The sequence below is a fragment of the Pogona vitticeps genome, chromosome 2 (assembly GCF_051106095.1).
Source record: "Pogona vitticeps strain Pit_001003342236 chromosome 2, PviZW2.1, whole genome shotgun sequence".
NCBI lineage: Eukaryota > Metazoa > Chordata > Lepidosauria > Squamata > Agamidae > Pogona > Pogona vitticeps.
In genome coordinates, this window is record NC_135784.1 from 149,703,769 (window position 1) to 149,721,962 (window position 18,194).

General features: G+C 39.0%; 1 protein-coding gene across 4 annotated transcripts in view; it reads right to left on the reverse strand.

The window, feature by feature from the left end:
* Positions 1-3,620: 3,620 nt before the first annotated feature.
* Positions 3,621-18,194, reverse strand: part of APOH (apolipoprotein H) — a 68,940-nt gene continuing 54,366 nt past the window's right edge. For all 4 annotated transcript variants that reach the window (XM_078384359.1, XM_078384358.1, XM_078384357.1 and 1 more), the window contains 7 exons: positions 14,283-14,459; positions 11,930-12,026; positions 10,586-10,662; positions 9,118-9,306; positions 8,808-8,987; positions 6,752-6,949; positions 3,621-4,579 (listed from right to left, as the gene is read on the reverse strand). In XM_078384359.1, the coding sequence (XP_078240485.1) occupies positions 4,509-4,579; positions 6,752-6,949; positions 8,808-8,987; positions 9,118-9,306; positions 10,586-10,662; positions 11,930-12,026; positions 14,283-14,459 (989 nt within the window). In that variant the 3' untranslated portion in view covers positions 3,621-4,508. The remainder of the gene's footprint in view (positions 4,580-6,751; positions 6,950-8,807; positions 8,988-9,117; positions 9,307-10,585; positions 10,663-11,929; positions 12,027-14,282; positions 14,460-18,194) is intronic.

Below are 18,194 nucleotides of genomic sequence, written 5' to 3' on the forward strand. Positions count from 1 at the left end.
AATATTATGCTATTATTTATTCATTGGCCAGAATCTTGTTGGAATTTTATTTGGATAAAATGAAAATACAGAAGCAAACTACAAGTAATTATCAAGGTGGTGGTCATGTGACAAGTTAGTATGTATCTAGTTGTGACAGGAATGTATTAGCTATAGTTTGCCATCACCACTTAACAAACCTCCTTTACTCCAGAGTAAAATCCAATAGAGTAGAATCCAGTTTTGACAATGTTGATAGTGTCTTATATATCATTTAAAGATATTTTATAACTTGCCGGTATTACTCCAGCTTAGTCAAGCATATCTGGTATTAATAAATCAGTCTTGGTAGGTATCCAGTGTAATAAAGGTCAGCAATCAGTTGAGGTCAGCAGCCACTGACCTTGTTTCTTTAGAAAATCAAGTGTGTTCAACTGCAGTGGATGAATATGTAGGATACCCCAAAAGAAGAGAATAGTAAGTTACTTCTAATTTCAATCTAGGAAATCCTGAAAAGGGTCACCATAAGTCAGAGTTGATGTCACAAGAATTACTAAATCACTTTTAAATTTCCTTTCTGTTATCTTTATTGTTTGCCACAAAACGTGACTCCATGCTGCATTTATATTGTACAACTATTACCTGCTGTATGAAAGACAAAATTATGTCTACTAGAATTTGATATAATTGGTATATGTGATATATATTTGAACTAACTCTTCCTAAAGTATAGAAAATATTTTGCTATTTAAAGCCCAATATTTAGGGGTGGGGTTTTATATATATTTGGAACTATACTTCCTGAAGGCTGCTGGAATTGCCCCAGCCAGCGACCCCCACCCCAAAAAAACCCTCAGGTATTTATTATAACTTATGACTGCAGCATAAATGAGAAAAAAAGCCTTCCATTGCTGTGGTCAAACACAGGAGGAACTGGCTAGGCAGGGCTAAGTTGTGTGGCACTGCAAAGCACTAGGGATATTGTGATCTCTGCTGATTATGCTCTGTACAGGGTCCCTCACAGGAAACTACAATACCCCTAATGCTGTTCAGTGCCACAAAGATAAGACCTGCCCATCCAATTCCTCTTCCATCAGAACTCAGAGTTTGAAGTATTTCTTTTTTTTTTTCATTTATGCTGAAGCATAAGTATTTTAATGCTTCAGTGTTAGCTAGCCAACAATAAACCAGCAATAAGGCTAGCTGAATGCTGGTTCTTGATATGAGCGCCACCAGGAAGATTGAGAGTTACAGAATGATTTTGGAGATTACGCCAGCCAATTTGTTCCTATTTTCTTAATGTTTTGTTTATTCTCTTTTTTATTATTATTATTTTTTAATTTTTAACTATAACAAAAACAAAATCATATACATAAAACATATAAACTCTAATACAATAACTGTGTTCCCCACCACCATGTACAGGACCTCTTGCCTTCTTCTTCTTCTTCTTCTTCTTCTTCTTCTTCTTCTTCTTCTTCTTCTTCTTCTTCTTCTTCTTCTTCTTCTTCTTCTTCTTCTTCTTCTTCTTCTTCTTCTTCTTCTTCTTCTTCTTCTTCTTCTTCTTCTTCTTCTTCCTCCTCCTCCTCCTCCTCCTCCTCCTCCTCCTCCTCCTCCTCCTCCTCCTCCTCTATTGTCCTCTTCTCTAGAACTGCATAGATTCTTGATTTGGAGCTTTCCCTTTCCCCCTTATTAGCACATATTCCAAAAATTTGCCCCATATTACATAAAAATCGTTCTTTTTCAACTCTCCTTTCTTCATCTTTAAATTACAAGTTAATTTATCATTTATTGCTATATTCCATATTTCTTTATACCATTCTTCAATTTGTAATTCAGTCTTTAATTTCCATTGCCTAGCAATAATCAATCTAGCTGCTGTTATTAGTTATCAATTCTTTAGTCATTTTGTCATATTCCACGTTCTCATATATTGATAACAAAGCAATCTCAGCGTTACATTCTATATCTTTTCCACACATATAGCTTAATTCTTTGAAGATTTGTTTCCAAAATCTTTGAACCTTTTCACATTCCCACCACATATGAAAGTATGTACCAACCTCTTTCTCACATTTCCAACAGATATTCGGATGACTGGTATTAATTTTGTTTAATTTTACCGGTGTTAAATACCATCTTAAACTGAGTTTAAAGAAATTTTCCTTTATTCTTACCGACATAAATCTTAAAACCCTCATTTTCCATATCTCCATTCTTCTTCATTTATTCTTTTCCCAATGTCTTGTTCCCACACCATTTTCAATCCCTCTTTCTCACTTTCTTCTTCCTCTAAATTAAGAAGTGAATAAATTTTACTCACTGTACCTTTTACTGAGTCAGTCATCTGAATGTCCTCATATGAGAATAGAAATTGCTCATATTTTGTATGTTCTCTACCTTTATTATATTTATTTATCCATTCTTTAGTCCATCTTTCTAGTTGTACATAATTCAACCACGAAATAGTCTTGTTTTGAAATATTTGTTTCATTTGATCTATCGATCTCATTTTATACAACCAATCTTTCAATCTAATCACTTTTTTTTCTTTAAATAAATCCGCATACACTTTCATATTGGTAGGAAAATTTTCTATTTCTGTCACTAATCCAAATGGAGAGTATGATGAACATAAATTCTTTTTATACTTATACCATATATTTAACAATGTCTTTAAAAAAAGGTTATTAATTTCACTTATTTTATCTTTCTTGCCTTTACCAAATAAATATTTTTCTATATTTCCTTGTAATTCTGATGATTCCATTTCCCACCAAATTAGCCTTTCCGGATTATATATAATTTCACCAATGAACCTCAGTTGGTTAGCTAAATAATAGTTTCTTATATTTGGTAAACCTATACCACCTTTTTTGTTGTTTGATACCAATACTTTTTATTTATTCTAGATTTCTTCCCTTCATTACAATATTTGTTAATTATTCCTTGCCAATATTTCAAATCATCCTCTGTTAACTGCATTGGTAACATTCTAAATAAAAAATTAATTTTTGGTAGAATTTTCATTTTTACCAATGCAATCTTTCCGAACCAAGATAACTTAAATTTACCATATTCCTGTAGCTTCTTATTAAGTACTTCCTTTAGTTTATTATAATTATACTCCTTTATTTTTTTAACATTTTTTGCTAAATCTATTCCTAAGTATTTAATTGTTTTACATATTTTTAAATCATGTTTTTCAGCAAACCTTTCTTGTTCCATTCTACTATAATTAAACAACATTAATTCAGATTTTTGCCAATTTATGCTTAATCCGGTTATTTTTCCAAATTTTTCTAAGTGGGTTTTAATTTTATCTATACATTCTAACGGATTTTTCACTGTCAATAAGGAATCATCCACAAATAAATTAATCTTTGTCTTGTTTTCTCCCATACCTTCAAATAAATCATCGTTCCTAATTACATTTGCCAACATTTCAATAACCAAGCAAAACAGAACTGGAGAGAGAGGGCAACCTTGTCTGGTGCCTCGGCCTAGAGGTATTTGTTCCGTCATCCCATCGTTAAGTATTACTACAGAGGTATTCTCTAAATATAATTGATCTATTATCCCCCTAAACTTCTTTCCAAAACCCCAACCCTTTAACAAAGTCTTTAGTGTTGGCCATTCCACACAGTCAATTGCTTTGTTTATTCTCAATTGTAAAAGTTATCGTAACCATTTGAATGTTAATAACTAAAGATTACAGATTATATCCAGTAGTGATCTGGGCTAGTACACGGTATTTCTACCCACACAAGGCAAGACATCTAATCCCCCCCCCTTCTAAATGCAACAGTCCTCCTGGCCCCATCCCGCACTCATCCACGGAGTTCCCAATCCCCACCCAACAGAAACAATGTGGGAAAAGGATGTATATAAATAAGGCTCTAGTAGATAGAGAACATCCTCTGCCTGCCTTGCCCAAGTAGAAGTGCTTTCCAGCAGGGAAGTTAGTAGGGTAGGATTAAAAGGGCTTTGCAGAAATCTAGAGGCGAGTCTAAACTTTATGACATTATTCGCTTTTTTTTTGAAAGTGTAAAATTTTTATTTTGTGGGAGACACAACATTTTCCTTCTCTTTTTTTCTCTGGAGAGTTTCATGCTCACACTTCTGGTCAAAGCAGCTGGGAGCCTCTACCCAACTGCCAGAATTGTTAGTTAGGGCTCTGCTTTCCACTACAAATACTAACCTATCTACCTGATGAACTAGGCAACTGAGGAAATGATCCTCTCTCTCTCTCTCTCTCTCTCTGTGTGTGTGTGTGTGTGTGTGTTTAACTCAAAAAAGAATTTAAATTCTACAAATTAATATAAATTGTCCAACAAGGAAATAATGGTGTGCATAATAGTGCAACGTTCCGTATTTACATCAAAGCTGAAACTGATTTACACAAACTCTCATTTAAAATGTGCGTAAAGCGTAGTCAGAGATATGATTGTCTTGCGGGTGCATGTAGTTGGAAGGAACATTGATGCTTCATTTATGTGCGTCTTCTGTAACAACTGGAGATTGCTTCTTCAGTTAATGTTCTCACATGGTGTCAGGTCAGCTATGTCTGTTTTGAAGACGGATGCAAACCAAGAACGTTCTGTTCAAAATAAATGATATATTTAAGTAAGATATTTACTTCTGGAAAAAAATTATCAGTCTCAATGACACCTTATAAACCATAGTTTCCATGGGATACTAGCACAATCTATCATTAAAGCACAGCAATTCTGCAGAACACTGATCATCAATCTAGGCCATGGGAAACATGAAGTGACTTAATATTTTCCTACCAGCAAGCCATGTACAGTACATTACTGTGGCACCTTAAGATCAGCTTTTATGTTGAAAAAATGTAATTTTCATGGAATTATGTTTTTGCCATTTGACTGTTATTTGGAATCCAAGCAATCTTCCTCTGTGTGTGTGTGTGTGCATTCTGAAGAACTTTATGCCATGTCCCTAATATCCAGAAGCTGTCCAGACATGCACTGAGCAGCTGAAATACCAGTGTACAGTACTAGACTCTCCCTAAGCAGGCACCCCAAGAGCTCTGGACTCAGAGGCTTCCTACAACAAAGGTGTCATCTTTGGGACCAGGCCTCAACAATTGGATGGATATTAGGAGCTTTGTGCCCCAGGAGCACATATGCCAATGCCCACTGTGTGTCTCCAGTGGCCATTTGTGTTGCTTATGTTTTTAATATGGTATTTATTTTATTCTTTTTTATATTTGTATACTTGCCATTGTTAGCTTGATGTAAGCCACCGTGGATACTTTTTAAGGAGAAAGGCAGGATCTAGGGGGGTCTTGTTTGATCCTGAGACACACAGCGCTCAGGACAAGTTGCCAAATGCCGAGAAGGAAGAAGAAGAGAAAGAAAGAAAGAAAGAAAGAAAGAAAGAAAGAAAGAAAGAAAGAAAGAAAGAAAGAAAGAAAGAAAAGAAACCCCATAACTGGAATTCCATTTCTGTATTTTAATAATTAGTAATCTTGGTGATAAGGAATCCTACACTTTTCCTTTAAAAGTGAATATCCCCTCCTGGGAGATTCCAAGAGTAGCAATCCACATTTTTTTATTGGACAGAAAAAGGTAGTTGTGGGGAAGGCTCGGGACTGCAAAAACAAAACAAAACACCAGTATTGGAGGGCCATAAGTAGGGCCGTAACTGCACTTAGCTAATTTCTGCCTTAAGGCTTTCACAATGGAGTCATGTTATATGCTGTCAAACTGCTTTCAACTTATAACAACCCTAATAGGGTTTTCAAGGTATGTCTGAGATGTTCGTGAAGTAGCTTACCATTGCTACTGGACCCCAGTGAGCATGCATAGGCAACTAGGGATTTGAACCCAGATCCCCTTGACGCCTAGGCTAATAACTTATCTAGTAAACGAAACTGACACAGTTCTGAGCCTCTTGTAATAGCCAGGCTTCTGTTCAGCTCTAGTCACTGTAAAAGCAGGTGCTCATGAGGAGTTACCCTTGATCCTGCACCTTGTGCTTCCCTCCTCCTGCCAGCTCTCCCGATCAGCCTGGACCTGACATGTTGTTTCTATAATGGCAGCCCTGAAGTTTAGAAAGTCAGCCTGTACTTAGGAAGCCAATCTAAGAACAATATACTGTATTAGTCTAACATATGAATTCTTCTCATGCCGATTTCAGCAGTAATAAAAATTTGCTCATCTCCAAGCTGCTCTGAATGGGTGAGGATGGAGGGCTTTGACTGTGTTGTAAAGTGGAGCACACTAAAATATAAAATATAATTTTTTATATTTTTATTTTTATAAAATTTATATTTTTATAAATATAAAATTGTTATATTTTAATTTGTTTTATCTTTGTCTGTTGGTAGCCGCCCAGAGTGGTCGATTGATCAGATGGGCAGGATATAAATGCAATCAATCAATCAATCAAATTATTACATGTCTCCGAAGGCTTTAATCCTCTTGCCTTGTGAGACACTGGGGCTTCTGTTCCTTCCAGGTGGGTTAGGGAAAGAAAGACTGGCTGTGCGCGTCTTCACTTGATCTTCATAACACCTTAGATAGCTGTCTCTACCCCCCTCCCCTCCCCTGCAAAATTTCCCATCCTCTCCCATGGGCCATCACTACTCTCTTCATTTCAGCAAGTTACTGAACATAATGTTGAAGGATCTCTTTCACTTCCCTTCCACCTCTTAAATTGTTAGACATCGAGTTTAGCTTCAGGTTAATATGGTGACGGTCATTTAATGTGTTCCATTTGTGCTATGAGAAAATCTTGACCATACCTTTGAAACACTCAGGGGGTGTAAGAACTCCATCTATACACTGAGCGGGTGCTGTATAACTACAGTGATGCTCTTTGTTTTTACAGAAAAACCAGATAGTTTCAGCATGTCGTATTCCATTCTGGAGATGGTCTTGCACCTTTACTTTCTGATCATTGTACAATACTGTTGCTCTTTTAACTGATATTTGACACGATGCTGCAAGTGAAAGGGGGGGAGAGATTGTGGTTATATAAAGCATCCAGTTAGTCAAAAATCTTTACAAGGTAATAATTATACTACTATAATATCACTGTTACCTATTACGCCTATAATCATGTGACAAAGCCGCAGTCTAGAAACTGTGTTGCTCAACACCCCCACTGCAAATAATTAAACCTATATTAGTCATGACTAACTTTGGTCCAAATCTGAGCCAAAATGTGTACATGTTTTTCAAATATTTCTTAAAATAGTTGTAACTAATGTAGGGAGATTAGATAGCTATGCTGAAATATTTTGAAATAAATACCTAAAAGCAGACCTGTCTTGCTCTCCATCACTAGTGAGATTTTCTAAGTGTTATAAGCTATTATGTGATGCATTCCTAGACACTATAATAAAAATAGCAACAATGACTTGTATTTGTACTCAACGTTCAGTCATTCTGAATGTACCCCCTAGTCTGAAAAAGACAAGCCATACTAAGCGTAGATGATTTCACACAAACCATAACTAAGGATGCACATCTTGATTTATTTCTATTTTTAGGTGAAAAGGAAAAGTTTATCCTTGAGATTCCAAGAGTTCACATTTTTCACATCTCAGTATATTACTTTGGAAAGAAACAAAATTCCAAAATATTTTCCCCTACTAAAATGCTTTTGATGCGTAAAAACCCATTATCTATTTTGTACAAAATGTACCTTGTGCCAAAACCCTTAAGAGAGTTTTTAAACATACAATATACTTTTTGCTGAAAAACTACAAGTTTACATGGTGATGAATGAGATGCTAGTCTTTTCACTGCTAATGCAAAACCAAAAACCTTGCAGCAGTTACCCAGTTTTTTAGGCAGGAATGTCTCAGTGTATTGACTGAGGGTGTGACTAGACAGGGAGGGAAAAGTGGATTCATATGCTGCGAAATCACACAAGAGAATTCAGATCTGTTCAACTTAAGCGACCCCACAAAGAGAAAGAAATAAAAGACTTGTTCGCTCCTAGCTTACAGTTCTATCTATAGCCCAGCAGGTGGCAGCATTACAAATAACTACATTAACAAAGTGTAAAATGGCTTTTCTGTCCGCAATCTCTTCCATTTCTTCTTGTTACCTTTTTTAAAAAAACCCAATTTTTGCGGATGGACTCTTCAATCTTAAATTTAAACTCTTAAGCCTTGCTCTTCATTCTTAAGCTGTTTTTTAGCCAAGCCTCTTTCCCACAGAGGAGAAACTATTTCAAAAACAGAAGAAGAGTCTCACCTACGGAGAGAGGCTTTGCTTGCTGCAGAAGAGTGAGGCAGAAGGTGCTGTATCAGTTTAAGCAATCACAAATCTGAACCAATGTAACATTATTTCTTTTTTTAAAGTAGAATTCCCAGTGGCAGAGGGGAAAAAACCTACAGATGGGAGGGTGAGAACTCCAGGCTGATTTGCATTTCCATTTCCCATGTGATCAATGCGAAAAATGTGAATTAACCCACCCCAAAATCCATAGTATTTTCCACATTTTTTTCTCAATGTACAGTAGTTACATCCCTTACACATTTTCCTTCAGGACAAGCAAATACGTATGTGAGTGTATGTCATCCTCAAACAGAAACCTGAAAAATCAAGGTTTGATTTGATCATATGGAGAGATCACTCACGTACCAACTCCTTGGTCTCTTCATATGTGAAGAGGATGATGATGATGATAGCCTGTTCCCTCTGCTCACATACCATAATTCCACCTAGCCCCACAGCTGAATATGACTGCCATTTTGCTTTCAAGGTCCTTTTTATGACTGCACAAGGCAGATGATAAAGCCCTAACCCTTTAAAAAGAAGACAGATGAAGGAAATGCTGAGGGGTACCTCTGCAAGTTGGTTTTGCTGACCACTGGCCGGTCTTTTCACACCTTGAATCTACAGGTCCCTCCAGCACATAGGGATCATTACAACCATAAGACACAGTATCTTTATAGATAAATGATCTGCGAAGGGCAAAGTTTATAAATCCATTTTCTATTTCTTGTGGTCGTGGACACTCTACACCTGTGTTGAGTAGGAAAAACATAAATTTCATGAGAGGACAGGATGTTAGACATCAGATCCAGCCTAGAACAAAAGTGTTGTGCTCTGATTCCTCAGCTGATTCAACCCTGATCCTTATATTGGTACTTACGCCTGCATTCTGGTATTGCACTCCAGCTCCCATCGGCCTGACAGAAAGCAATTTCATTTCCAATCAGAGCTAAAGGTGATAAACAATCAAATTTGATTTTATCTTGGAAAACTGATATGTTGCCAGGCTTAAATCTGTGGTAGAGAAGGGCTGAGAATTCAGACACTGGAGGTGGAGGACAAATTACAGCTGGAAAAGAAAGAGGGAAAGTAAAATTACTCTACACAATGTAACACTCACAGAAAAGGTAAATGCTCGGTACAAAATTCACAATCCGCAATATATAGGAGTATCTGCTGAACCATGAAATGCCAAAGAGATGGTTATAAATATGAGGCATCATATAGTTTGCCCTTCTTCTTAGGGCAGTCATTCAGGAATGAGGTATAATAGGTATGCATAATATAGTTCATTGCCCTACAAAGGGTTACACTTTGCCCCCAAGACTTTACCTCAGTTCTCAGAAACAGAAATTACACTCATCTCAACAACTTCCACACAGAAGGTTTATCGGGGTTCTCTCTGTAAGAACTCTCTCAGGGTCCTACCTGTGAACTTTATCACCTGAAATCTGCTGGGCAATAAATCAGACTCTACACAGATTCAACATTTCCTCCCCTTGCATTCGTGCATTTTGTGCCTTAATTCTTTTCTTTAAATCTAGTCATTCAACCACCACCATCATCTCACCGTCCCTTAAAGCAGTGGTTCTTAACCTTTGTTACTCGGATGTTTTTGAACTGCAACTCCCAGAAACCCCAGCCAGCACAGCTGGTGGTGAAGGCTTCTGGGAGTTGCAGTCCAAAACTCCTGAGTAACCCAAGGTTAAGAACCAGTGCCTTAAAGGATCACAAAAGCAGGCTTATAATCTGGCTGATTAAGTGCATATTCAAAATCCCACAAAGGATAATGAAGCTTACTCTCAAATAAGTATGCAAAGGATTTCAACAGTCCCATTTTCATCCTTTAAGATCTTTAAAAGTGCATTGCATGATTCTATTGTATCACTTTCATGTATCATGAGAGTATTTCTGTCTACAATATTTTGAAGATGGGTCCTATGTATCTTGCGACTGGATTTGTTCAATTCTTCTAACTTCTCCCCCCAACCCAATATTTATATTGTTAAATGCTACTTTTGTGACCACTCTTCAGGTTTCTAGGGAATGTAGGTGTAACTCAACTATTCTGAGACATGCTTCATGTGTCCCCTTTTGAGGGATAGATATATAGATGTGCTCTTTCAGGCTTTTTAAAAAGTTATGGTAGTCATATGTGCCAAAGTGTAGATCTCTTGCTGGTACAGTAGTAGTTTATCCACAGAAAGGATGAATAACCTCTTACATGGGCAAAGTTCAGTTTTCCCAGAGGTCTATGAATACTCAGGATCAATTTACACCATCCCTCCCTTAATAGGTCAAGCACAACCAGACTCTTTATAGACATACTAGTAATTTCTCACACATACGCTGGCATTGAGGCAGCTTTGCACTCCATTGCCCATCTGCCTGGCAATGACTGGTTTTCGGTCCTTGAAGATTATACCTGTGAAATAAAACTTTTATATAACAGCAGTATTTTTTTTAAACATTTCTCAACACTGAAGCCTTCTGAACACATGGAGGTCATATCTGGGTTGGTTGGTTGAATGATGCGTTATCAGCGCTGAGAAGTATGCCAAACCTCACAACCCTACAACAATCATTTCATACTTAATAAACTATATAATTTTTTCCTGTAAGAAGCATGCCAAGATTGGCATTTAAAATAATATCCACTTTTGCCAGTTGATACTGGAAACATAAGGCCACATCCAGTGCTGGTCCTACCTAAATGCGGCCCACTTACATCTACGGGACTTAGGTCAAGTGAGACTTAACAAGTTCCTTCTCCTCAACATGTCTACTTTAGGTAGGACTAACATTGTATTTAGCTCGTACAGTATTTCGCTCAATGACCCAAATTCCACTGGTGTATATTTATTTATGCTGGTGGGAATTGGTGACATTATTAATTGGCATTGGCAAAATTGAATTTAAATTAATTAAAAGCTTTCTAGCTCCCTGGTTTAGATTTTGACACTCTTTGGCTCTCTCTTTTGCCCTGGGGAAGCCTTTGAGAGCTTCAGGACAAGGGAGGGGGAGCCTTTAATTACAAAAAGAATTGCTGCTGGATCACTGCTGCCAGGAGTGGAACCATCACGAGTGATCTGGTGGCTATTTTGGGCAATTAAAGGCTTCTCCCCTCCCCATTCTAGAAAGGGGAGCCCTAGGGAGCCTCAGAACCAAAGAAGGGAGTGGACAGGAAGCCCAATTAAATTTTACTGGTGCAGCTGATGATATCATGAGCTCCCATCAGCATAAATTTATGCAATAGGATTTTGCCCAATATCTTGACTTGATAAAGACTTTGAATTACACGTGACTTGTGAACTGTTCTGTGTCACATCCGAGGCTTGTATACTTCCACACTAACTGATGGTTTAATAAATCACTCACTCATCCTCTGGAATTGATATACCAGCTTTACCAAGCTTTCTGACATCTGGGCTAGGATATCCATTGTAACTACATAGTACTAGTTCTTATTTGTTCCCAGATATAACAACATTTCTCAATACCATGTCTGAGGAAATGAGGCGTGAATCTGGATTTGAGAAACTGCAAGGCAAACAAAAGGGCATCATAGACAAGACAACAGCTTCTTGTCAGTATGAGAATTATTGCTCATAAATGGCACGAAGAGCATTGCAGAAAGCTAAGTGGTGGAGATTATAAGGTCCATTTAAATAGCAAGACAACACATAACTTACCCAGGGTCACATGAAAAGTTCACAGAATTGGGATAGCTCAGGTCTGTATGCTGTATATTTCCATTCACTAAAGGCCCAGGGTAAAGACATTTCCTTGCTGTTTGAATATACAATAGTTTTTCATTATATTTAGACAGATAGGTTAGATGAAGAGAGAGAGAGAGAGAGAGAGAGAAACAGACATGAAACAGTTCCAGAGCTAAGAAGGTCAAGTCATTTTAAAATATCCACTATTAGGTTGGTCGGTTTCACGGTGAAACAGCCATTTTAGTAAGCACAGTGTATCATTAAAAGTTTATAGGGATTTTGCAAGTGGATAAGATTAAGAAGTAAATTAACCAATTTTAGTTTAAAGTATGGTGACTAAGCTTTGTTAAACTCCATTGTGGAGAGAAAGGTCACCTAGACAAGCTAGCTTGCTACATAGTACAGAGATGGCTGTACGGCAAGGATAGGTAGCAAGCTAGGTGGGGAATAAATTCTTGAGATTACCAATCTAGGTCACAAACAAGAGTGAAGGAAAGTTCAGGTTACTAGAGGAATTCTGCCTCTAACATCACAGGCACATAATGCAAAATACTATTGAGCCATTCATTCCTTCCAACAGTCTTCTAGGGACAGTATAAAGTTCAGTCGCCCAGATTAAGACCAGAAATTACAAAAGCTGCTTTTCTTGGACAGTATTTCCCAGAATCCCTGAGACAGTACAACCACGAGACTTATTGCCTGGAGGATTTTGGAAGCTCTAGTTCAAAAAGGAAACATTTCCAACCTCTGGTTTAGATAGCCCATTGATGACAGGGATTTCCCTCACAGTAGAAGACCACATGCTCTGCAAATAGAAGGGACTGGGGGGGGGGAGGGTCGAGCCATAGGATCTCCTACCTAAAAGCTCAGGTAGCAGCTGATGTTTAGAAGATTCTCTGTCCTATATCCTGGAGATCCAGGAAAGACAAGGCACAGTGATGGGAGGCTACTTCATGAGGCAGATCAATCCACAGCAGTTTAAATCCCTGATACCGATATTGCTTGTAGGTATCAGCCAGAAGAAAGAAGGCACTTGAATAGCTAACCTTGACCCCGTATTTCAGTAACTAAAACTGGCATTCAGACCCGTTTGTCTTCTTAGTTCAATGTTCTCCCATTTAAGTATTGCCTGAGAACAACTCCTCACAGCCATGTGTCAGAGGAAAACAGCAGTTCCACCTGTTTCCATCGCAAGGAAATCTGTTGTTCCTGCATCTATCTAAGCAGCTGACAGTCAGGGTTTGATCAGATGGGCATTTGTCCCTCTGCTTGTGTGCTGCGAGAGTAGATTGGCTCTCTTCTTTTCTTCTTCCAGCAACCACATGACGAGTGGAAGCACTGGCCCCAATTTGCCACCAAGGTACATTAAACTTGCACCTTTTTGAGCCTCTTTTAGAGATTTCTCATTTTTTCTTTCTTTCTTTTTTCTTTTTCTTTTTCTTTTTTTTGGGGGGGTGCAGGTTAGTGTGCTCTAGCATAGTCTGTTGCTAGTGCATGCAGTTGCTGAAAATGGACTAAAATGTAGCCTTACGGATGCCAAAGCTCCTTCCAGTTTCAATTTCCAGTATTGTGAAGTGGCTTCATAAATTATCTTCTTCGCAATATCAGAAAATTTAACACTTCCCCTGCTCCTCTGAGGTTTCTCCTTTTCCTGGACTGCCTTCCATATTCATTCTTATATACTGTATAATATTAATTTTAAAGCCCTGAAGTAATACATTAATTACATTCTAATGCAGTTACTAAATTACATAATTAATTATAAATGGTATTGTAATTAAAACTATATTTTAATTGTGATTAAAATTAAATACCAACAATTAAAAGTCCACTGACACTCAATAAATGTGTTAATAGTCCTTACAATCATTATGTCTCACTGCTGAGATTTTCTTATCTACAGATACACTTAGAGTGGATTAAGCTAAAGCATGAAAATACTGTATGACTTCCCTTAAACCAATATATTCTGCCCCATGTGAACATTGTAGCTCCACTGGTATCTCTTTTGTACAGGCAATAGAAATCAGATTCTTTTTTTGTGAGATTTACATAGAGACTGGCTCATCACAAACATTTACTGTAAATTAGCCCATAGCAAAGCAGATGTGAGCACTGTGTATTGCTAATTTTTTTTCCTATTGAGGAAGTGGGGAAGCATAAGTGGTCACATCTGGGAATGTGAAAGGTTCAAAAGTTAAAACAGGAGGGTTACTAAAGACAGAAAAAGGGACCCTGAAAACAATTTTTATTTTCAAAAACTAAGTTCTTGCTCTATTTATATGAGTAAAAAGGCAACAAAAATACAGTAGAAGAATGTACTTACGTATACATGTCAACAGTATTGAAGGCCATCTACCAGACAAAGGGCAAATGTATTTCCTTGAGCCTGACCGAGCAATATACCCAGGATTGCATTGGTATGTAATTTCTTCTCCAACATTGTATTCTGCCTTGAATACGTCGACGGTAGCAAATGGTACTTGAGGTGGTCTGGAGCAGGCTGAAAGACAAAAATGAAAGGTTGTGTGATCACTAACTAACTGCTATTCTCCCACATTACAGAAATAAATCAGCCCAACCATCTCTTTTTGGGCAGATGATGGGAGAATAAACTCTTTGCCTAAAGTTTGAGAACCAAAGGCAGATTCTGAAGAAGGATTGTGTAAATTCATTTAATCTTCTTAAATACAGCAGCACCAGTTGACCTTCAGAATTGGGAACTAAAGCTGCCTTGGGTCCTTTTAAGGAGAAAGGCCGGGTAAAAATACTTCAAATAAATAAATAATCACTAGGCAGCATTGCCTTGGTTGAGTCAACAGGCAAGAATAGCAGATCATCTTCTCCCACCCAGGTCTACCTGAATCACTCGACAAAGCCAGCAGGGACGGCTGAGGGGCCTTACGCCAAGAGGGGCCCGGAAAGAAAGAACAAGAAACCGAGCCTTCTTGGCAGTGGTCCCTCGGCTGTGGAATACCCTCCCAATGGAAATCCGTCTGGCTCCCTCGCTGGGTGTTTTCAGAAGCCATTTAAAAACCTGGCTCTTTAGGCAGGCCTTCCCTCCAGTCAATTAACTGATTTTCTGTTTCTTAACTATCCCATCTTGACAATGTATATAGACTTTAGCTATTTAGTTAGTAGCTTTTATTATGTATGTTATTTTTATTGTGTTTTATTACTCGTGTAAGCCGCCCCAAGTAGACTTTGTCTGGAGGGGCGGGGTATAAGTTCAATAAAAGTAAAGTAAAGTAAATGTAGGTCTTCTGTTTGTTTATTTATTACATTTCTATATCACTTTCCCTCCAGTGAGCTCAAGGTAGTTCATTTCATTATCTTCTTCTTCATTTTATCCTCAGAACAACCCTAAGAGGTACATCAGGGTTTGTTGAATTTCAAGTTGAAATACACAAGGCACAGTTTAATATCCCTTGTAACCTTCACTTGATCTACAGTACTAGGAAAAAACACCTACCCCACTATTATATGAGGCAGGCCAATTGGAGGCTGGCCCAAGGTCACCCAGTGAGCTTCATAGCCAAGTGGGGATTTAAGCCCTAGTCCAGTTCTGGGAGATTCTTGCAGAAACTGGAGTAACCTTTATTATATATGTCATACAGTATGTTGGACAACATAGCTTCATTATAATGTAGTAACGATGTCTACATTGGCTTGGGCATGTTGTGAGAATGGTTGATGGTTGGATTCCAAAAGATCTCTTGTATGGAGAATTAGTGCAGGGAAATCGCCCCAGAGGGAGACCACAGCTGCGATATAAGGATATCTGCAAGTGGGATCTGAAGGCTTTAGGAATGGACCTCAACAGATGGGAAACCCTGATATCTGATCATTCAGCCTGGAGGCAGACAGTGCATCACACCCTCTTCCAATTTGAACAGACCTTTGTCCAACAGGCCGAGGCAAAGAGGCAGTCCCGAAAGCAGCAAAATCAGGGAGTTGGACAGGGGACAGATTGTCTTTAGTGTGGAAGGGACTGTCACTCTCAAATTGGCCTTCTCAGCCACACTAGACACTGTTCCAAGTCCTCCATACAGAGCACATTACCATAGTCTCTCGAGACTGAAGGATGCTTAATCTAGTCTAATGTAGTATGAGATTTTGTGGCTTTCATGGCCGGGATCCGATGGTTGTTGTAGGTTTTTCGGGCTGTTTGGCCATGTTCTGGAGGTTTTTCTTCCTAACATTTTGCCAGTCTCTATGACCAACATCTTCAGAGGACAGGAGCTAGAACTTTGTCTGTGTTCTGGTGTAGTGTGTGTGTGGAACTGTTGAAGCTTGTGGCAATAATTAGCCAAGATGCTGTGATATCACAGAAGACAGGATAGGAAAAACTGATAGGTGGCCACTAGGCCAAGGGCGATGGAAAGCAGTTTCTAGGGAAGAGAATGGAAGCTTAAGAAATCAAGAGCCAACTGTGTTTGGAATTAGTTTCTGTAGCAAAGCCATGCAGACTTTCAGCAGCCACAGAGTCCTTTACAATCTAATAGGGCATTGTGGCAAGACCTTTCCTTGGCAGCATGGTAGTTCTTTAAATGCTGAAGATTTTGATTTTATTTTCAGGACTAAATATTCTCCCAAATCACCTTAATTCACCAAAAAAGCAAGTTATATACTATTATAGTATTGATAACACAAATAAATATTATAGTATTAATAATATTAATAAAATAACCAACATTAAAGAAATGTTCCACTCTGAACCAGTCTTTATCTTTCCATCTTTCCAAGCGGATGCTGCATACTCAGGCATTCTTGACTCCTACATAAGAACCTCCAGGTTTGCATCCTGTCGGAGAGGTTGACATACAATACGCAATGCATTCACTATTTCTGCCATCCAAATTGGTTGGCAGCCCAGAGTAGAACAGTAGTTGTGGCTTAACTATAAGCTTGGAAGTCTCTGATTCAAATTATAATCTGAGCTTTGAGCTCACTGGACAACTTTATGCAAGCCATTACGAGCTGGATCATCAGTAACAGGAAACCATGATTTCAGGTTATGTTGCTGGTCCTGTCTCTCAGACTCAGTTCCCTATACGTATAGAGGGGATAATAATGTTGGTCTGTTTTATAGAACTATAATAAAAACGGCTGAGAGTACTTGGTAAATACTTTACAAACAATGTGAAATCGTGGCATTAGAGATGGGCATGAACCACAGTTCGGTGGTTCAGTTTGGCACCGTGCCTGTACTTGTGTTGCACAGGCACCGTACACTCCCCTCTCCTGCCTCTCCTGCAGGCAATGTGCTCTTCCCTCCCTGCCTCCTCAGTGCAACTGCCCACTTACCAATCACAGGATGTGCTTCCCTCCTCTGCCTCCTCTAGTGGCTGGCCACTCTAAGGCAGCATTGCAGGCTTCCTTGACTTCATCTGAGTGGGTGGTCACTGGGGAAGGCAGAGGAGGGAAGTGCACACTGCAGTCGATGAGTGGGTAGTCACACTGCGGCAGCAGGGAGGGAAGCATACAGTGCCGTAGAAGGAGCGAGTACACAGAGGAGGCAGGAGAGGGGAATGTGTGGTGTCTGTGTGATACTGACCTGGGCCCAATTGCCAAACTGCAGTTCATGCTCATCTCTAGTTGGCATTCATAAAGTGCTATATTTCAGTCTCCCCTTCCTAATGTGGGGTTTAGAGTCAAACCAGCAGTGTGAGGGAGACACCAGAGAAGTGGAGCCTCCCACTTCTCATTTGCACAACATTAATCCTTTCCATCAGCAACATCAAGGGAAGGTTAATCAGGAAAACAGTGGAGGAGATAAGGTAATATGTGCAACTCAGTATCAAAGCCTAATTCCGACTGCCCTCCCACCTCCACAGATGCTATCCAAAAATCATTTTTATCCTCATCCCCTCCCCTTTCAAGACAGAGGTACATTCATGTTACATTCAGCTTGGTTATAGTTTAGTCAGTGGTCCCCAACTTTTTTGATACCGCAGACCGGTTGGGGGAGACGGGGTCCATGCATGGGGGTGGGGCACCCCCCATGCTCCCATGCATGCAAGAAGAGGCTGCGGTTGCTCGCACGCACTCACATGCATGCACGAAGGGGTGGGGGTGCTCACACAGCACACATGTTCAAAGGAGCTGTGCAGGTGGGCGTGCGAGGGGAGTGCATGCTGTCTCCACAGCCCAGACCGGTCAAGACCACAGACCAGCAGCAGGCCGCAGATCGGGGTTTGGGGACCCCTGGTTTAAATGATCAGCAAGTGAGGTCTTA